Raw genomic sequence first — 19873 nt, 5'->3', positions numbered from 1 at the left:
TCAAAATGATAGGGCCGTGTGATGGGCAGAACAGAGAGACATAAATCGAAATGGAAACAGAAACAGAAATTAGTAACACTTTACAGCCACATGTGGATTTATGACACCTCCGGAGACATTGGGTTAAGGGGTAGAGTCTCGGGATCGTTAGAGACCTGCCACTTGTTGCAGCTGTATTTGGATATTGGACGGGTAGTGGGGATGGGAAAGGATCGGTCCTGAATGAGTACAAACACCGAGGATTGGGGGAGTAACGACGGCTAATGAGAAGCCGATAAGAGTATTAAGGATTTAAGGGTTAAAAGAGGTGAATGGAGATACTGAATGAGGGTAGGGGTGGGAAGTGATCGATAGGTTCTCAGGGTTAACAGAGCTAGCTATGGGTAAATATAAACTAAAATCCATGAATAATAACACATTTAAAAATACGTACTAGGACAACCCTTATAATAACCGGTGATTAATTTCTATTCAGGTTTCAATTTATGGTTTTTAAATTAAATTGACACATCCATAAGTAATTAATATAAGGAAATTAAAAATAATTTGGTTACAAGTTGTCTTAGTCAATCAATAGTGTATAGGAAAACTTGTCATAAGGACTAGCAGCAAATATAGTATTTCAATCAAATGTTCACCTATTTTACTTTGGCAGTTAGAGCTTAAAAAAGACACCAATATAATCTTCCTCGCCAGGAAAAATGTAAATTATACACCAGTTTATTGGTAAACCGTTTAATAAAATCGGATAGAAGTCAAGATCAGGTGATCTGGTAAGATCTTTTCATAACCACTTTACACTAGATTTTACCTGGAGCTCAACACGATCCGAAATCGTAAAAACCAAAGAAAACACCCTTGAAAAAGAAATGAGTTGGACGGGGAACGGAGAGCTATTCATTTCTCGATCGTAAAACATCGAAAACTACAGTTCGGTTACGCTTTTGTTTTCCAGCTGGTTTCAACTGGAAGTTATGGTAGGAAACCAAATCGGTATCTGCATCGCATAACTTTTACCCGGCAAATAATTCGGGGGATTTTTACAACTTTATAATTTTTACAACTCAATTAACTTTTTTCAAACGCCGCCGGCACGGGCAGACAAATCGAAGTAACAAAATTAAACAATAAAACAGAGAAATGCATAAACGAAATCATAAATACCTAGGCCGTTTCAGTTTGAGATACTTTTATGCCAAGTGGGGAGATGAAATCGAACCTGAAACTGACGTCAAAGCAGCGCCCGTTTTTTACTCTTTTTTGGAAGTGTCATAAAAGGCATCAAAATGAAAATTATACGATACTCCATAAAAATCGAATGAAATACAGAAAATACAGTTCGCTGAACTGCAGCGACTGGAAAATTGATTTGCGTCTAGGAAATTTAATGGGCGACCACCTAACAAATTCCCCCAGTCCGCGTTTAAACATTTTTTTCTGGACCGGCGAACTTCAAAGCACGGCAACTTGTTGATAAACAACTTGCGGAAAAAACGAGCGAAAAAATATTTTGAATTAATTAAAAATATTTGCGCTTTATAGAAAAAAAATCAGCAGAGGCGAATTAATTTTTTCCCCGACTTTTTATGTTTCATAATCAAACTGGAGCAGAAAGGTCGAAATGCATCTGAATGGCGGTGGGCGGTGGACGCGGGGGGCGTGGCGGCGGATGCGACGACCGCTTGACAATTTGCGACTTGCCATGAAATCGCATTATTTGATCTAAGCCGCCGACAAGCTAAAGAGAAATATAAAAAAAGTTAAAGCCGACTGCTAAACGAAACCAAATGGCGCTTTTTTAACATAGCTGCTGCATTAGAAGAAGACCAGGGGCGTAAGGGGGAAAAGGGGGCGTGGCTGGAGGGGGTCGAAACCCCCAGAAGAACGACATGTGTTGCGGAAATATTTTGTAAACAAGAAAAGCAACGACGGCAGTCAGGAAATATGCAAAAATACAAAAGGGCACTGGGAGAAAATTAAGGTGTAAAGTTCTCTCTCATGTGCTTTAAATTCAAATTTTTTTACGATTTTTTTTAATGCTTAAGCAGTCGTGTTTTTATATTCACTATTTTATGCACTACAAATATGTGAGATGATTAGCGTTTTTATAAGATTTCTTCATTTGATCTTTTTGTTAAAATGAAAATATTGTTTTTTCCTAAAACTCGTATGAGCATTCAGTTTTTTTTGTTTAAATTTAAATTAATGATACTCCTAATACTCTTCTTAAATATTTATCTGAACATATTTTAATTTTCTTTTCCTTAAAACATTGAAAATACAATTTGCAGTATTTGATTTATAAGATCAGATATATTTTATTAAGCTATCATATTTTTTTCCAGTGCCCTTTTTAATATTTGGGATCATTTACATACTCGCGTCTCACCCACACTCCCTCGTTTTTTATTGTTTCTCACCTTTTTGGTTTACCTTTTCCCATTTTTTATTTGTATTTGCTGACCACCGGTCGAAATAACGACCATTTTCATTCGCCAACGATCGCGAGTCTTTGAGTGTGTGAGTTGGAGAGCGATAGTGTGAGTAGGTGTGTGTGGAAGCGGTTTAACGAGTATCTTGTATATTGTATCTTCAATTGCCTCGTTGATTTGCTTTGTTTCTCTTTTCCTCAGCCAATGGGAAACAAAGGCGGGTTTTCAAAAGATCGTAAAGTAAGAAATGGAGGTATTAAGATGGTTAAGCTAGAAAGCCAGTAATAAATAGAAAACATGGAGGCTATTGCAATTAGGGTGATTTGTTTTGTCGACATTTCATTTTAAATTTGGCATTTCCAATACCAAATTCTTTATTTTCGCTTTTTCCCCTTTTTTGTTATCAATTTTGAGTGATTGCTTATCTACCCCCATTCGAAATAAAACACACCTTGGCACTCTCCAAAAAATATACACATTTTTCCATATGTGCATACACATCCATGCCTTGCTTCCTTTTTTATGTCACCGTTTCTTGGGTTTCACAGTCGGAAAATGCTGGAAAGGGGGGTAAATGGGGAGTGTGGGGAAAGCGGGGGAGGGCGGACTAATGGAATTCACACGTGTTTTGCTTTATTCGTATTGCAGCAATAAAAGTATTCGTTTCAGGTATTTCGTTGCCTCAGTGTTACATCAAAATTGGCATACTACCAATATATTGCCGACTATACATATGCGTGTCTCCTATCCAATTTTTACTAACACGTGAAGTAGACAGCTGGAGTTTAAACATTTTGTGATTTTGATTTTTAAAAGGATTCAAATTCAATTCAAAAAAAGCCCAACATTCTTGATACCAAAGTTGATAATATAGTGCACTATTACCTTATAATTTTAAATAAAATAAACTCAAAACCATATTTAAAACACACTTGACTTGTATGATACAAAATAGTTATTTTGTTGGGCCTTTTTTATTAGGGCTTTTAAAATGCTCCTGTACTTCTAGATTCCATAACTTGGATAACTCGATCCCGACTTAGAAGGGGGATACCTCTGTGAGTTTGTGGTTGAATTCTCTAATATTTTATATTAAAATCTATCTTTTAACAGAGGGTCAAAAATTTAACCAGTTTTCATGTTCGATTTTTCCGTAACTCTAATACCTTCCAGAATGGTGCCCCAAAAATGCACTTTTAAATTTCATACCTTGTGTAATTGGACCCCGATTTCAAAGTGGCATACCTCTATGAGTTTGTAGTTAAATTCTCTATTAATCTACATTCAAATATTTCTTATACACGAGGGTCAAAATTGTAACCCATTTTCATGTTCGATTTTTTCGTAATTCCATCGGAGTTCAGAATGGGAACCCAAAATAGCACTTCTAAATTCCATAACTTTGGTAATTTGATCCCGATTTTAAAATGGCAGACCTCTGTGAACTTGTGGTTGAATTCTCTATTAATCTACATTCAAATATTTCAATTTTTCGACGGTCAAAATTGTAACCCATTTTCATGTTCGATTTTTCCGTAATTCCATAGGAGTTCAGAATGGGAACCCAAAACTAGACTTCCAAATTCCATAACTTGGGTAATTGGTTATTGATTTGGATGTGGGATACCTCTATGAATTTGTGGTTGCATTCTCTAATAATCTACATTCAAATATTTCTTTTATACGAGGGTCAAAATTTTGACCATTTTCATGTCCGATTTTTCCGTAATTCCATTGGAATTCTGAAAGAATGGGAATCCAAAATCGCACTTCTAAATTCCATAACTTGGGTAATTGGACACCGATTTTAGAGTGGCATACCTCTATGTGTTTGTGGTTAAATTCTTTAATAATCTACATTCAAATATTTCTTTTAAGAGAGGGTCAAAATTTTGACCCATTTTCATGTCCGATTTTTCCGTAATTCCATTGGAGTTCAGAATGGTAACCCAAAATCGCACTTCTAAATTCCATAACTTGGGTAATTGTACCCCGATTTTAAAGTGGCATACCTCTATGAGCTTGTGGTTGAATTCTCTATTAATCTACATTCAAATATACCCTTTATACGAGGGTCAACATTTTAGCCCATTTTCATGTTCGATTTTTCCGTAATTCCATTGGAGTTCAGAATGGGAACCCAAAATCGCACTTCTAAATTCCATAACTGTGGTAATTGGACACCGATTTTGAAGTGGCATACCTCTATGTGTTTTTTGTTAAATTCTCTAATAATCTGCATTCAAATATTTCTTTTATACGAGGGTCAAAATTTTAACCCATTTTCATGTCCGATTTTTCCGTAATTCCATTGGAGTTCAGAATGGGAACCCAAAATCGCACTTCTAAGTTCCATAACTTGGGTAATTGGACACCGATCTTAAAGTGGCATACCTCTATGTGTTTGTGGTTAAATTCTCTAATAATCTACATTCAAATATTTCTTTTATACCATGGTCAAAATTTTGACCCATTTTCATGTCCGATTTTTCCGAAATTACATTGGAGTTCAGAATGGGAACCCAAAATCGCACTTCTAAATTCCATAACTTGGGTAATTGGACACCGATTTTAAAGTGGCATACCTCTTTGTGTTTGTGGTTAAATTCTCTAATAATCTACATTCAAATATTTCTTTTATACGAGGGTCAAAATTTTAACCCATTTTCATGTCCGATTTTTCCGTAATTCCATTGGAATTCTGAAAGAATGGGAACCCAAAATCGCACTTCTAAATTCCATAACTTGGGTAATTGGACACCGATTTTAAAGTGGCATACCTCTATGTGTTTGTGGTTAAATTCTCTAATAATCTACATTCAAATATTTCTTTTATACCAGGGTCAAAATTTTGACCCATTTTCATGTCCGATTTTTCCGAAATTACATTGGAGTTCAGAATGGGAACCCAAAATCGCACTTCTAAATTCCATAACTTCGGTAATTGGACACCGATTTAAAGTGGCATATCTCTATGAGCTTGTGGTTGAATTATCTAGTAATCTACATTACAATTTTTCTTTTACCCGAGGGTTACAAAATTAACTTATTTGCATGTTCGAGTAATTCGGGTAATTAGAACCCAATTTTTAAGTGGCATACCCCTACGAGTATGTGCTTGAATTCTTTTTTCTTATACATTCGAATTTTTAACCAAGTATCCAACATAAAGTGAGATGTTTAAGTTGTGTGCTTATTCGAATTTGAAAAAGGGCGCCAAAATTTGTAGGAAGGTTTTTTACATTCTACATAAGTCTATCTGGCGTTGCCAGAAAGTTTTACTTTGCCGATAGGAGAGCCGATAACATTGCCGATAACAGAGTGACCGTTTGGAATTTCTGGTATATTACCAAAACACAAATGGTATTTTTCACAGCCGAAGGGATTAATTTTTTAACAATATAACTCACACTAATATCAAGATGGCGTAAATTTGTAAAATCGTCGAAATATGTGTGAAATGAAATAGCCAGGCAATCGAAACGAAAGCAAAACGTAAGTGGTGAGCAGAGACTCGGATCGAAAAAACCCGGTTGCAGGCGGAAAAACCGCGATCGCCACGCGCAGAAAACCCGAATTTCCCAGCAGCATTTTAGTGTCTCACTGCGAGCGTGTGTGTGTGTGCGTGCGAGGCCCCTCGTCTTTGTGTTGGTGTGAAAATGCTGAAGCAGGAGGGATAGCAACGTGCTCGCGGTAAAAACAGCGCGAGTGCGAGCGGGACGACCAGTGTGCACACGAATCTATTGCCAGGGCAAACGACTCGCATAAGTTTGGTTTTTTTTTTATAAGATTTCAAGTTCCGTTTCGATTCGTTTGCCTTTCTTGACTCGACTTGCAACTCGCTGCACACCCCAGTAAAACCAAACACAAAAAGCTAAAAAATTAACTAAAACATGTCAGCGATGCATTATTATTGAAGTTATTGCATAAAATGCGCTTGCGTGTGGCCCCAAAAAGTGCGAATGTGTGTGTTTGTGTGCCGTACTGGCCAGCTACAACAAAAACAAAAGTCTGGGCTGTAAAACAAAGAAAATGAAAATTATTGTGGCAGAATCAATCCAATTAAAAAAATTCGATTTCGATTTCAGTCGAATTAGAAGAAGCAGAGCAGAGCAGCGACGCCAGCGAGGAAGTGGGCAAAGCAGAATAAGAAATAAGGAAAATAGGAAGAATATTATAAGGCAAGGTAAGTGCAAGTGAGGAATTCTAATTTGCTCCACTGTATGTAAGCGGGGAATTTGAATTTTCTCCACTGTATGTTTTCTCGTCTCCCTCTTCCACCCGCCTTTATCGGCTGCCCCTTATCAGCCCCGTTATTCGCAGTGCATTGGGAGAGTGCCGTTAGTTTTCGGAGGCCATTGACGTTGGAAAATTAATTGCAAACATAGAACCGTCAAGTTTTTGTTTTTCCGTCTGTGGTTTTCCTGTCAAGTTTTTCCTGTCAAGTTTTTCATTTTCCCTGTTTATTTAACCTTTTTATTTTTGTGGCGCCTGGTGGAACAACTGTTTTTTGTCTCTTCTTTGTTCTCGTGTGCGTTTTTTGCGTCTTTTTTTGCGGAAGCTTTTCGGCAGCCGCCAACGCAACGTGCAGCTGTTTTGCAATTGTAATCAATTCGCGATTTATTTAGTCCGTCACAACTGGTGAGTACCCTAAAAATCCTAGTGGCCAATAAGAAAAGTCACTATTCACACGCAGTACCCAGTTTTTCTCAGTGTAGAACATAGGTGGCACCAATAAAACGGTACATTTCGGTTAAATAAATCAAAGTCAAAGCGAAAACAACAAACGCAGCCAGTTTTGAGGTTAGAACAGGCGGAGAGAGAGAGAGAGAGGGAGAGAGCGCGATCTAAATGCGTGAGCGGTAAAAGAAAGCGCGAAGAAAGATGTAAAGTGGTAAGGAGAGGGGTAAAAAGCGAGAGAAAACCGCCAAAAACAACAATTAAGCCTAATTTTTGTCATATTTTGCCGGGCAAGTGAAAACTTTCTGCTTGTTGCTTCTTTTTCTCACTTCCATGCGCTTTATCTTCGCTATTTGTTTGAGCTTTTCACCGCCGAAAGTGTCATTTAAGTGGCATTTTCACAGTCGCTGCGTTTTATTTTACTTTGTCTTCTATCCCTTTTGTCGGCAATTGTTTACTCCACGCACACACAAACACGTTTATTTTATCTATTTGTTGTTAATCTCTGCGTTGTTATTTCTTTGATTGCTGAATCACTATCCGCTGTTGTTGGTGTCGTCATGTTAAAAGTACACTGCAAAAAAGTCTTCAATTTCACAATGCATTTTAGCAAGGGCTAATAAAAGTGAAACCTCAAAGTCTGAATATTTTTTTATCATTTTGTGTCTTGCGAAAGTTAATATTAAGAAATATAGATGACAATTATTTGTCGTATTTTTCTCTCTGTGCACTTAAATTATCGTTACTCATCGTTTATTCAGCATCTTTTGTTTTTCCCATCCGTAATCAATAAACACAGCTGAATTCAAAGACACACACACTCATGAATATAAATAAACGAGATAAACTTTTATTTTGTGCGAGGTTCGGGTTCTTATCCTATTTTCTCCCCGTTCATTTCTTTTTTTTTGCTTTCCGAATTGCATTTGTGTTTGTGTTTGTCAACGTAAGCCAAGCTTAGTTCTCTTTCCCTCTCTCTTCATTTATTCTTAGCTAACTGTTTTCTATTTTCGATATCGATTATTGCCGTGTGTGGTATATTTGTTTGAATTCCCCACAAATCCTGATCACCATGTGAACAGGGCACGCTTTTCGGGCTATAGAGGAAATAACAGATATTTCCCTACGATCACGTAGGCCATCAACAAGAGATCGAGAGAATACCAAGAATATAAATTACCTACATATCGCTATAAAGCTTATGTCGTCAATAATATTATCTCTTTTCAGAATCAAGCAATACGGCCTAAAGTGACTGCCTTGAGAAAAATAGAAACAAGACGAAGAGAGGAGCTTAGACGAAAGGGCAGCGCCAGGTGAGAAAACTAGAAATAATTGGGGGAAAACTATAGCGAAAACCTGTTACCTTTCAAAACAAATTGTCACAATGATTCCTGAAAAATTTATTTCGATTTTTACCAATTTCGTTAGGAGCCAATTTGTATTTTCAATGGAATCGCTAATTAGATAAAAACCTTGCTATCATTCTTGTCGTTTACCTTGCCTATTAATATCTCGCATTGTGGTTGTTAGTAGTCAATTGTCGAATTTTCAAAATCTCGTGATTCATATTTACTTGTAAAAACCCCTGACACCTCAGTTATTTTTAAATATACCTTCTAATTGTGGCTAGAGAAATATACGCCCCAATAGACAATTTGAGAGCCCGTTTCCGATTCCTATTTAATCATAAAATGTGAAATGATCGAACTCATCAAAGCAACCTTTCCAATTCTTATCGGGATGACAAAGTAACTTGTTTACTTATGTGACGTAGAACAGAGAATTGCCTACAGTATTTGAGCACTGCCTTATCTGATTGGAAATAAATTTGTAATGAGTATGGAACTTTCTATACCTATCCTCCCTCATTTTCATTACAAGCTGAACCGTAGAAGGAAAACTAAAGTAATTTTCTCCACTCCCGCAGAAAGGCAACGCAGATCCGAGGAAACACCACTTCCGCACACAGAAACCCACAAATACAGACATCCGAAAATGGAGCTGCGCGTGGGCAACAAATACCGCCTGGGCCGCAAGATCGGGTCGGGATCGTTCGGCGACATCTACCTGGGCACCACGATCAACACCGGCGAGGAGGTGGCCATCAAGCTGGAGTGCATCCGCACCAAGCACCCCCAGCTGCACATCGAGTCCAAGTTCTACAAGACGATGCAGGGCGGCATAGGCATACCTCGCATAATATGGTGCGGCAGCGAGGGCGACTACAATGTGATGGTGATGGAGCTGCTCGGACCCTCGCTGGAGGACCTCTTCAACTTTTGCTCGCGCCGCTTCTCGCTGAAGACGGTTTTGCTGCTGGCGGACCAGATGATCTCCCGCATCGACTACATCCACTCGCGGGACTTCATCCACCGCGACATTAAGCCGGACAACTTTCTCATGGGTCTCGGCAAGAAGGGCAACCTGGTGTACATCATTGACTTCGGCCTGGCCAAGAAGTTCCGGGACGCGCGCTCGCTGAAGCACATTCCGTATCGGGAAAACAAGAACCTCACGGGCACCGCCCGCTATGCCTCCATCAACACACATTTGGGCATTGAACAGTCGCGTCGCGATGACCTGGAATCGCTGGGCTATGTGCTCATGTACTTCAACCTGGGTGCCCTGCCCTGGCAGGGATTGAAGGCGGCCAACAAGAGGCAGAAGTACGAGAGGATCTCGGAGAAGAAGCTGTCCACCTCGATTGTCGTGCTCTGCAAGGGCTTCCCCAGCGAGTTTGTCAACTATCTGAACTTTTGTCGCCAGATGCATTTTGACCAGCGTCCCGACTACTGCCACCTGCGCAAGCTCTTCCGGAACTTGTTCCACCGCCTGGGCTTCACTTATGACTACGTGTTTGACTGGAATCTGCTGAAGTTCGGCGGTCCCCGCAATCCCCAGGCCATTCAGCAGGCACAGGATGGAGCGGACGGCCAGGCGGGACACGATGCAGTGGCCGCAGCAGCGGCGGTGGCAGCAGCAGCAGCCGCCTCCTCGCATCAGCAGCAGCAGCACAAGGTCAACGCGGCCCTTGGCGGCGGAGGAGGCAGTGCAGCGCAACAGCAACTCCAGGGCGGCCAAGCGCTGGCGATGCTGGGCGGCAACGGAGGCGGAAACGGCAGCCAGCTGATCGGCGGCAACGGACTCAACATGGACGACTCGATGGCGGCCACCAACTCCTCGAGACCGCCTTACGACACGCCGGAGCGCCGGCCCTCGATACGGATGCGCCAGGGAGGCGGAGGAGGCGGCGGCGGAGTGGGCGTGGGCGGCATGCAGGGCGGAGGCGGAGGCGTGGGGAACGCCAAATAATATTTTATCGTTTAGGTTGCGACGCTGGACACGACACAGTAGTAGACAAACAACAGCAGAACTCAGCAAAACTATACATGTAGAATATATAGTTATATATACCTAATATATATAATACTTGCTTTATATATGCGGTAACACATGTTGAATGTATCCAAAACGGCAGGAGGACCAGGTCCCTGCCAGAAACGGAGGATAAGAAGAGCAGTGAGGAAGGAAAAGGAGCAGAGCAGAGCAAAGCGCAGCGCTTTCCTTCTTTTTTTTCTGTGTACATTTTCGTTTGTTTTTTGACATTTTTGGTTTCTGCTCCCAGATGTTAGAATGTTGGGGCGCTTATTATTAATTAACTAGCCTATGATTAATTTAATTTATACTATTAGAACATAAACGATTGCAACTTGGCTGCAAGAAACAGCAACAAACCGCACTGTTCAATTGATTTGAGATCCCCGAAGAGCAGCCAATAGATCGGAGGGTAGTAAGAGGGGTTCGGGGATTTGGGAGAAGAGCCAGGAATCGCAGGCATTTAATTCTGTTTCGCATTTGACTATTGCTCTCGGCCGGCTCAATTTTTTCGTTGTTAATTTGAAATCCCAGCCCCAAACCAAGCAGAACATTCAGAACCGATCATAAAACACACATAATAACTTGATTGTAAGTGTAATATTTGTGTAAAAGAAACAAAGGACACCCCGTTCAGCGAGTGTCCCTAACCCTAGACTATAGGCACTAGCGATAGCGAATCCAATCCATACAACAAAGCATATGCTGTATAGCAAACACCCACATTGTAACCTAAGTTGAAGCCGATTTCGGGGCGCAATTAAACGATGATTATTTGATGATATATATCACGTGCAGTAGAGGGGACGTTCTTTAGCTTTAAGCAACGCTCTGACTTTTAAGGCCCCTCCTATGTTATACTATGTATCTTACTGTAAACGCCTACGATCCCCGCATATTTGTACTATATATACTTTCGTGGTCTGCACTTCGCTGCCTGTGTTCATACATATTTTCCGATTTTTTTTAAAACACTAATTGCGCGCATTTCTCAAGCGGAAGTAAATCCCCGGGAAAATTAGGAGGATGGGCGGTGGGGCAGCCCTTTTGTTTACGCAACAAAATCATGTAACTAAGATAGAGAGCGTATAAATAGCGATAGACATACACAAAACAATTTGCATTAACGTTTCGACTTAAAGAAAGAAGTAATGCCCCATTCAGAGGTAAATTACATAACGCTAGCTAATAAATTATAGCTATAATATGAAATTTGTTTATAAGTAATACCAAACCGTAAAAATAAAAACGAAAACACAAAAATGAAAAAAAAAAACAAATTAAATTCTAAATGCGCCAAGAGAAAATGGGTAATATAAATATATATAAATATACAAACTATATCTTATGAGAACACGTAAAACATGTAAAACCCCACAGCGATCGGCTGGCAGTCTAAAACTAACAAATCAAACAAAAAAAAAACGAAATCGGATCACTGAACGCAGAAGCCACTAAAAACTTAAATAAAAATGCATTACGTGATATTTCTTACAAATTGTTTTATGATTTCTGAACCTTATTTCCCCATTGGTTCGGCAATATCCTTATTTCTGGAACGAAAACCCTATCCAAAGCGAACGCCTTGCAAATCGACCAACTTTGTAAACACGACCATATAGCTCAGCCTGAAATGGGGGATCCTCCGTGGATATAGTAGCCCCTCCCAAATCCGAATAAACAACCTAATGAGTGTACATATACGAAATATCCAAATATCCAAGTCCCTAAAAGTAATACATTAAAATATATGTGTGATTTTCCTCCTAGCATACAAGAGTAATAAACCTAAACCATTAGCATTTTATTGATAGAAACGAAATCGAAAAGCCCGACAAACTGATTCATAACAATTATGAGCCACTAGAAATGGAGAACTAAACGATCTTGTGTGAAAAGTCCATTCAGCATAAGCGAAAATAGAGAAACTAACAAATTGAAAACATAGTAATTTCGAAAGTTTTGTATTATTAACTGTATATGTATATTGAGAATAGAATTTTGAACTAAATGACTAATTAAACATAGATCGAGTTCGAGCTCAGAGTATCGATTATATCAAGGGCGATATGAGAGAAAAAATTAAAAAACCACCAACAGTGATATGGAATACAAAATAACCACAAATAAATCGAAACGGTTCATGAAACATTTGAAAAGTACGTTAGATCGGAAATCGACGGATGTATCGCACGCCACATTTATGTAATTAGCAAGTATTTCGAATTAAACTGAACATGAAATATGTATGTGTGAACAGAATAAAAGCAGCCACTAAATAAGCCACATCACTCACAATAACAATTACGAAAGAGGCATTAAAAAGCTTAAACAATAATAACACAACTCACTGGAACTGGTTTTTGTGTCGGTAGTTAGCTGTGGGGGGAATGATCCTGGGATATCCTTGATACGTTTTGAACACACCTCAGACTACCCTGAGGAATCTATACTTTCTAATTTATTACTAACTTAATCGAGAATGTGGCAAAAAAAAAATTGCTAATCAACTTTTAAACTGATTTCTTATTCAAGTAAATTGGTAAATGATTTTGACATATTTTTGAAAGTTAAGAAATTCAGGTCTTCTAAGTATATTGATTTTGTAATTTTAAAAAACCCGCCTGGCAACCCTATTTTTAAACGCTGGTCGCTCTACCAATCAGCTGACTTGGATTTACGTGCTTTCGCTTTAAGGTCATACTGAGCACATCTTATTTTGTTGGCCCCGTAGTTTTTCACCGAAAAGGTTAATAAAATCGCCGAAATAAACAAAACGGATTGCGGATTGAACCCCTGAAGACTTCAGACCTATTAACCAGCTACACATATTCCAGGTTTTGCGCCAGGATCAAGAGCAGGAGGAACTTGAAAGATGGGAGCCCGACAGTCTCAATCCCGCGAACCCCGGTCCGTTTCGATGGAAAACCCAACTCCTGCCGGCGTTATTGATATATCCGACGACGTGGTCAAGCGGCTGAAGGCGGGAATATCCCAGCAGGGTAAGAAACCCACTAGTATTAGGGAATACCACCCGGAAATCCGCATTTCGCACTGCCCGGTGTTATGCAACAATTGTCCAAACGGGCGATTGTTTATGCCAAATACAGTGGAAACACCCTAACTAGGTTGGTGACAGGTCCATATACCTGCCACTATCCAAGTATTAAGTCGCTACTTTTTGTGGGCACTATAAATTGTGACTTAATCTCCATTTTATTGACCCATTTTGTTAGCTGGAATATCAGAACACAATTTGAGTATATATTGAACTATCTTATGCTTCAAAATATTATGTCAATGGTATACAAACCAGTAGTTACCTTTACCTATTATGAATGTTTCCCATATTTTCATACTCGATTTATATTGATTTATTTCCAACCACTTCAGCTCGTGAGCACGCCGCCGCTGCGGAGGATTCGAAGCCAGCGTCCAAGGCATTACCTAAGGCTGCTGCCAAGACAGCCACATCCTCGCCAGCTACTGCTCCTGCTCCCAAAGCGCCCTCATACCCCTCTGCGGTGCCCATTTACGTCCAGGGAGGCGGACACACCATCAGTGCGGCCGACGTGCAGCGCCAGATGAACCAGGAGCTGGTCAAGAACGACGAGCTGTGGAAGGAACGCATGGCGAAGCTGGAGGAAAACCTCAAGAAGACCAACACCATCCTGGAGAAGGAGTACGCCAACGCGGTGGACAACGTGCACAAGCGGTTCGTGAGCACCGCGTCGTCGCACAAAGTGCCTCCCTGCCAGGACCTGAAGTCCCAGCTGCTCGCCTGCTACCGCTCTCATCCCGGAGAGACTCTGAAGTGCATGGAGGAGGTGGCCCAGTTCCGGCAGTGCATCGACCTGCATCGTGTCCAGAAACTGGATGCAGAACCCGAGGCTTCGAAAGCGGCAACCAAGGCCACCGTTCCTGCCAAGGCGGCCTAGAGATTCTTGTCCTGATTTGTTGATCTTTTCTTTAAGGCCCCTTATGGGCTTTGTATAAACGTGGAGCGAAAGAAAGTGTCATTGCGAGCGATAGTAAACTAATTTAACTGAATCAATCCAAGGAAGTTTTACTGGCCGGGAGTTTTCCTGATTGAAATAAAACGCTTTGCATACTTGTTAAGTGTATCTATTTGGTAAATATCAACAATCACTCCTTTCTCCCGCTCTTGCTCACTCTCATTCAACGCAACAATCCGTAAGACTATAATCTTTAATTACAATTAATATAATCAAATCAACATTAATTACAGCATGTGACCGCGTAGAAGGGCCGCTGTGCCAGTAGCCAAAATGGTAATCAAAGACGCTCCCAAAATGGTGGCACTACTTTTGCCTAAGTTGGGTTTTTCCTGCGACTGCTCTTTCCCCACATCCTTGTGATCCTCACAGGAGTCATCGAAATCCTTGGCGGGACCCAAACAGCCCGCATAGCTCATAACATAGGCCAGATAGTTCTGCTCAAAGACCCCGCGAATCAGACTGGAACCGGGTCCAGAAGCAAAAACAGCCACGTCCTCGCCGCCGTGGGTCTCGTCCTTTCTGGGAACTGTGGCCAAATGGCGATAAGTGGGGGCAGCCCGCTCCTCCTCGGTGAACTGCTTTAGGGGCATCCACATGTTGGAACTGTTTTGAGGTCTCGAATCGTTGGCCAAGTGGTCCCAATAGCCAGGACCTAAAAAGAAGAAAAGGTTTTTTAATATTTTTATTGTAATTAAGCTGTTGATAATATTTACCATTGGCATACGAGATGGTCTCATAGACCATGGGATCGTTTTTCTCATGCGAGTTGGCTGCTCCCAGGATGTCAGCTCCACGGAGGGCATAACCATTGAAGGTAACCGCATGGGAGTGATCTGCCGTGACTAGGATCAGAGTTTCCTCGGGGTCGGTGTTATTCACAGCTGCTTGGATGGCCAAATCAAATTCATACAGTTCATGGAGAGCAGCACGGGCGTAGTTCATATGGTGACCCTGGTCAATGCGGCCTCCTTCGACGAGAAGCACATATCCTTTGGACTCGTCACCCCTTTCCAAGATTCCCAAGGCTGTCTCGGTCATTTCCTGCAGAGAAGGTTCTCCCACCTCTCTAGCCACGGAGTAAGTAATATGGTTGTTTCGGAACAGACCCATCAAATGATCCACTTTCTTAACATCCACTTTAAGGAGATCCTGGCGGTTGTGGACCAAAGCTGGCGGCACCGTATCATTGGCATGATGAGCTAGCCACTCGGCAGGAAGATTCCTATTATCGCCACGTCGACAAATGGTTTCCGTGGGTCCTTCGAAAATCGTGGTCTTAACCTCCGAAGCATTAAGTATGCCCATTGGGGACATTCCTCCTCCAAGGATGACATTGAAACGGTTTCCCGGAGCATTTTCTACTAACTGGCGGGCTATATCCACATGAATGCCCTTTGACTCTTCGGGAACTTCCGTGTCGCATTCCCAATCTCTATCGTAAATATGGGCGTAAGTGGCAGCGGGCGTGGCATGGGTGATCCTGGTGGTGGTGACAATTCCCGTGCGCTTTCCCTCCTTCTGTGCCCACTCCATAACGCTTTGGACTCTGCCTTGCTGGGCATTCTTCTTCGAGCGAGTGGCATCCGTTCCAATGGCTCCGTAATGGGTCTTTGAACCCGAAAAGATCGCCGTGGCCGTGCCCGCTGAATCCGGAACCTGTTTGTCCACATTGTAGGTCTGTAAAAGGGGGGTTTTCGATTAAATTTCCATTAAAAGTATTCATTTTCCATTGAAATACTTATGAAACCTGCATTTACCTTGGCCATTCCAGTGTTTGGGAAGTCGTCGAAAGCCAGAGTTTCCTCCTCGCCATAACCGTGCTTCAGATACTGTCCTTTGTAGATGCGACCAGCACTTATCGTGGATATACCCATGCCATCTCCAATGAAGATGATTATATTTCGGGCTTTCTTCTGATATGAATCCTCCTTCACCCGTTGCGCCTGCTTAATGGTCTTCTCCAGCTGCCTAAGCGCCACTTTGTGCCAGAATTCCGCATCTGAAATTGGATCGGGACAACGAAAACTAATTAAAACTAAATCGGATGGGAAATCGTGGGGCAAGCAAGTCAACAGCCATGTCACGTATTAATTGCCCATCACCAGTGAGATCCAGTTGGCACTTGAACATGTTCTAGTTCGACTTTTTAAGTATCCGACTAGCCGCACTGATTTATTTCCCTATGAACGTCGCAAAATATGTCGAGCTTTTCCACTGTTTGGTGGCAGGTGATTCCCCTTCAAGATTTCTTGATTTATGCACTCGAACCCATCTCGATATATATAATTTGTTGTTCATTGTTAAATGTAAGTCAGCTGATTTATACGTTTGCTTAAGTTAATGTATGCACTTGAATTCTAATTTCTCAGGTTTTAATCTTTATTTATTTAGCTAATCTTAATTTATACAACATGGTCATTTAATTATTTTAGTAGTAGCAATATAATCCCTAGATTTTCGTCATAAAATTCAGTACATGGTAAATTTAACTTAGTCATAAAGTTTTTATGAGTATCTCTTAAAAATTTGTTTTGAGAATCCAGTAATCTAATCTCAGTGAATTTGTAAATAAATCATTTCATGTAAGAACAACACGATCCCACATTAAATTTCCTGATATTCATGGGAAGAACATACCATCTGATCTTATATCCCATTTTGATATAAATTGGAAGAATACAACTAACTTTTTGACTTTTTATAACATTTGCACTTCTGATTCACGATTTCGAACGTACATTCACCGATTTACTTGCGGTGATGATTATCATTTTGCGATATGTAATTAATATTCAGTTGAGGTAGCTTAAGTATGGGGTACCTATTCCGCCCACCACCCACAGCCCAGCGACCTCGACACTGAGACAGGTTACAGTTGAGCTTCATTTGCTGACTGCTAATTTCGGCTTGTCAATGAAATTAAGAGTATATTTAATCGGGCTTTGCTCTGCTGATAATCACTTCTCTCGGTTGATTTTTTCAGGGTATAACTATGCCGTTGTTAACTCTGATTGTTAAATCCAATCATAGTTAAATTAAACAATTAGTGTACTTTTTCACTTCTAAATTTGTTTTAACAGCAGTTTTTTCTGTCGTCAATTCGACTAGTTTCATTTAAGTGTGTGTTCCATAATAGAGCTCCATTTGTGATGCTTTTTGTTCCACTAGATTATATAGAGTGAAGCTAAAATTACTATTTGTGTGATTGATTTTTTTCAGTGAGTTGCAATGACCTCTCTCAATTCAAAAAGTAAACGTAAGTGATTTTTAAAGTGCCCAAGTTTTTGCAACCTTGATAGAGAGTACCCAAGTTTAAGTTCTCGTTGCATAATTGAACTGGGGAACCATTCAAGTTCAAGTAATTTAAATAGTTTCACGTTCTAAGCGTAATGCTTTAGTCTGGTTTTCGCACGTTTGGTTAGGAAGTTTCCGTTACAGATACGTTGTAACTGGGATCTGGGTCTTACCTTCGGGTTCCTTGGGTTTTTCCACCTCAAACTGGGGTCCTATATCTCCTCCAGCGCTGAGAGTTCGAATCAATGGAGGCGGTTGGGTTGTGACTGCTGCCCAACTTAAAGCCACCAGACCACCGCATAACAATCCAAATAAAACCAGGGAATGCATTTTCCTCAAGACGCACTAAACGCGAGCAATTGAGGGCGACTATTTTTGGAACGGTTGCGATTTCTATTTAAATGAGGATTTATATCACAGCTCAGCTTGAGGCGCAGATTCTTTCAGCAGGCCATCGAAGTTGATTAGAAAATGCGCGGAACGATTTCGTCGTCTCGGGGCTGTCTAAAATTCTGTCCCGTGTGGATCCCAATTAGCGACTAACACCGAAGTCAGCCCCAAGCGCCGTTATATATGTGGCAAGCCAAACTAACTATCCACCCAGCCGATCGGCCAGACCCGAAGTCCCAGCACTCACACACATAGGGAGTGATCGTTTCGGCGGTTGGGGGATCATACCCAGTACTTGCGGATTATATCCAGCGCTTTAGAAATATTTTGCATTCGCGTGGGGTTCTTAGACACGTGTTGTAGGCAAACAATTGAAAATACATGTTTAACTATAGTTAAAATATTTATTAATAGCAATAATTAGTAAAATACTATTTATTAGTTATCTGCAAATTTGTAGGGTGTTATTGTACTTGAGGAAAAATTGATTAGTGGTTTGATTTTTAAATATGGAACAAATATACAATTTATACTAAGCATAAATTGTGATATTTTCAAATGAGTTCAACTACAGGATAACTCTTAGTCTAAAACCCAGCCCGAAGCCATTAAGTTTGCTGCTTGCAATAGCAAAACGTTTGTCTCAATTAAAATTACGGCTCCGCCGAGATTAATCCATAAAAACGTGCAAAGCGTTTACGAACTAAGGGCCCCCGCACCATAAACACATTTAAACGATCATTTGTTTGTCCGGGAATCTTGCCCGGAATCCTCCGCCGGATCCCGTGTCGATGGGCTGATTTACGGCGGAACTGGCACGTGAAGCTGTGGCTGGTCGGCATTATCCGTATCTTTGTAGTTATCTCCACCGATGTCTGCAGATGGAATTGCGCTGCCGTTGTTTGTCTTCCTCGGAATTGATAAAAATCATCAAGGGGTACCCTCGGCGGCACACATTGCGTATGCGTGCTATTTGGACTTGTCTGACTTTTGGCTGCCATTCGGCAAACATTGAAAAGAGTTTATCATTCCGAGGGACTCTGCTGTCGGCGTCCCCTCAATGCCACTTATTTAGATCTTTTTATAGGCTATAGAGTTAGGCCTCTTCATTATATTACTGGGAGTATAATGGAAAGCGTCTCTAAATGGGGTCTATTGTCAGGGGTTTATACCATAGTTCTATGCGTATGACTATCACGTCAAAGTGACCGATTGGCACACTAAAAAAAGACATTAAACATTCCAACCAAAAATATCCTAATCTGAATATGGATATACTTAGTTGTCAAAAAACAATATAATTTTATAATTTGTTTGTAAAACTGTTATTGTTTGATTTTACCTTACGGTGTGGTGTTTTTGTGACAGAACGCCTACATGACATATGTTTTTAGCCATTTATAATCTGACAAGATCATAAATGTTTGCATTGGTAATCTCCGGAAAGTCACGTGCTCATTTTATGCGAGTTTTCATTTGTTTTTCAAGATCAAAGTCAATATTAACCTTACCTGTTGATGCCGTTGTTGGCTACCAAGACTTACAAGGAACCATTTGGTCCGGTGATGATAGATTGTCGACACTTCGCAACGCAGAGCGTTGTAAATCTTTATCTGCTCTCTCGGGGTATCTGAACGTATCTTTATTGCCGAGCAGATAAATCGAAAAAAAATATGGGGA

At 40.7% G+C, this 19873-nt stretch overlaps 3 protein-coding genes across 3 annotated transcripts; 2 read left to right on the top strand and 1 right to left on the bottom strand.

Annotated features, from left to right (window-relative positions):
- The first annotated feature begins 5776 nt into the window (after positions 1 to 5776).
- dco (discs overgrown) lies at positions 5777 to 12840 on the top strand. Its single transcript, XM_017077438.4, has 4 exons — positions 5777 to 5927; positions 6521 to 6618; positions 8343 to 8428; positions 9043 to 12840. The coding sequence occupies exon 4, from the start codon at positions 9111 to 9113 to the stop codon at positions 10425 to 10427; it is 1317 nt and encodes a 438-aa protein (XP_016932927.2). The 5' UTR covers positions 5777 to 5927; positions 6521 to 6618; positions 8343 to 8428; positions 9043 to 9110; the 3' UTR covers positions 10428 to 12840.
- Positions 12841 to 13181: 341 nt separating this feature from the next.
- On the top strand, positions 13182 to 14544 carry Chchd3 (Coiled-coil-helix-coiled-coil-helix domain containing 3). The gene is made up of 3 exons (XM_017077455.4): positions 13182 to 13239; positions 13328 to 13492; positions 13884 to 14544. Exons 2-3 carry the CDS (start codon positions 13366 to 13368, stop codon positions 14426 to 14428), a joined length of 672 nt encoding a protein of 223 aa, XP_016932944.3. The 5' UTR covers positions 13182 to 13239; positions 13328 to 13365; the 3' UTR covers positions 14429 to 14544.
- Positions 14545 to 14599: 55 nt separating this feature from the next.
- Alp4 (Alkaline phosphatase 4) lies at positions 14600 to 18349 on the bottom strand. Its single transcript, XM_017077454.4, has 4 exons — positions 17977 to 18349; positions 16267 to 16508; positions 15223 to 16186; positions 14600 to 15161 (listed from the first exon to the last, which is right to left on the bottom strand). The coding sequence occupies exons 1-4, from the start codon at positions 18131 to 18133 to the stop codon at positions 14734 to 14736; spliced, it is 1791 nt and encodes a 596-aa protein (XP_016932943.4). The 5' UTR covers positions 18134 to 18349; the 3' UTR covers positions 14600 to 14733.
- Between the last annotated feature and the right edge of the window lie 1524 nt (positions 18350 to 19873).

The sequence above is a fragment of the Drosophila suzukii genome, chromosome 3 (assembly GCF_043229965.1).
Source record: "Drosophila suzukii chromosome 3, CBGP_Dsuzu_IsoJpt1.0, whole genome shotgun sequence".
Taxonomy (NCBI): Eukaryota; Metazoa; Arthropoda; class Insecta; order Diptera; family Drosophilidae; genus Drosophila; species Drosophila suzukii.
This window is presented reverse-complemented; position numbering and strand designations above follow the sequence as displayed.

Excerpts from the sequence above, each read along its gene's own strand:
- dco (XM_017077438.4), top strand. The coding sequence starts at position 9,111 with ATGGAGCTGCGCGTGGGCAACAAATACCGCCTGGGCCGCAAGATCGGG.
- Chchd3 (XM_017077455.4), top strand. The coding sequence starts at position 13,366 with ATGGGAGCCCGACAGTCTCAATCCCGCGAACCCCGGTCCGTTTCGATG. Across the intron at positions 13,493-13,883 it reads GGCGGGAATATCCCAGCAGG|CTCGTGAGCACGCCGCCGCT; the intron begins GTAAGAAACCCA and ends CAACCACTTCAG.
- Alp4 (XM_017077454.4), bottom strand. The coding sequence starts at position 18,133 with ATGCATTCCCTGGTTTTATTTGGATTGTTATGCGGTGGTCTGGTGGCT. Across the intron at positions 16,509-17,976 it reads AAAACCCAAGGAACCCGAAG|ATGCGGAATTCTGGCACAAA; the intron begins GTAAGACCCAGA and ends ATCCAATTTCAG. Across the intron at positions 16,187-16,266 it reads CAAACACTGGAATGGCCAAG|ACCTACAATGTGGACAAACA; the intron begins GTAAATGCAGGT and ends CCCCTTTTACAG.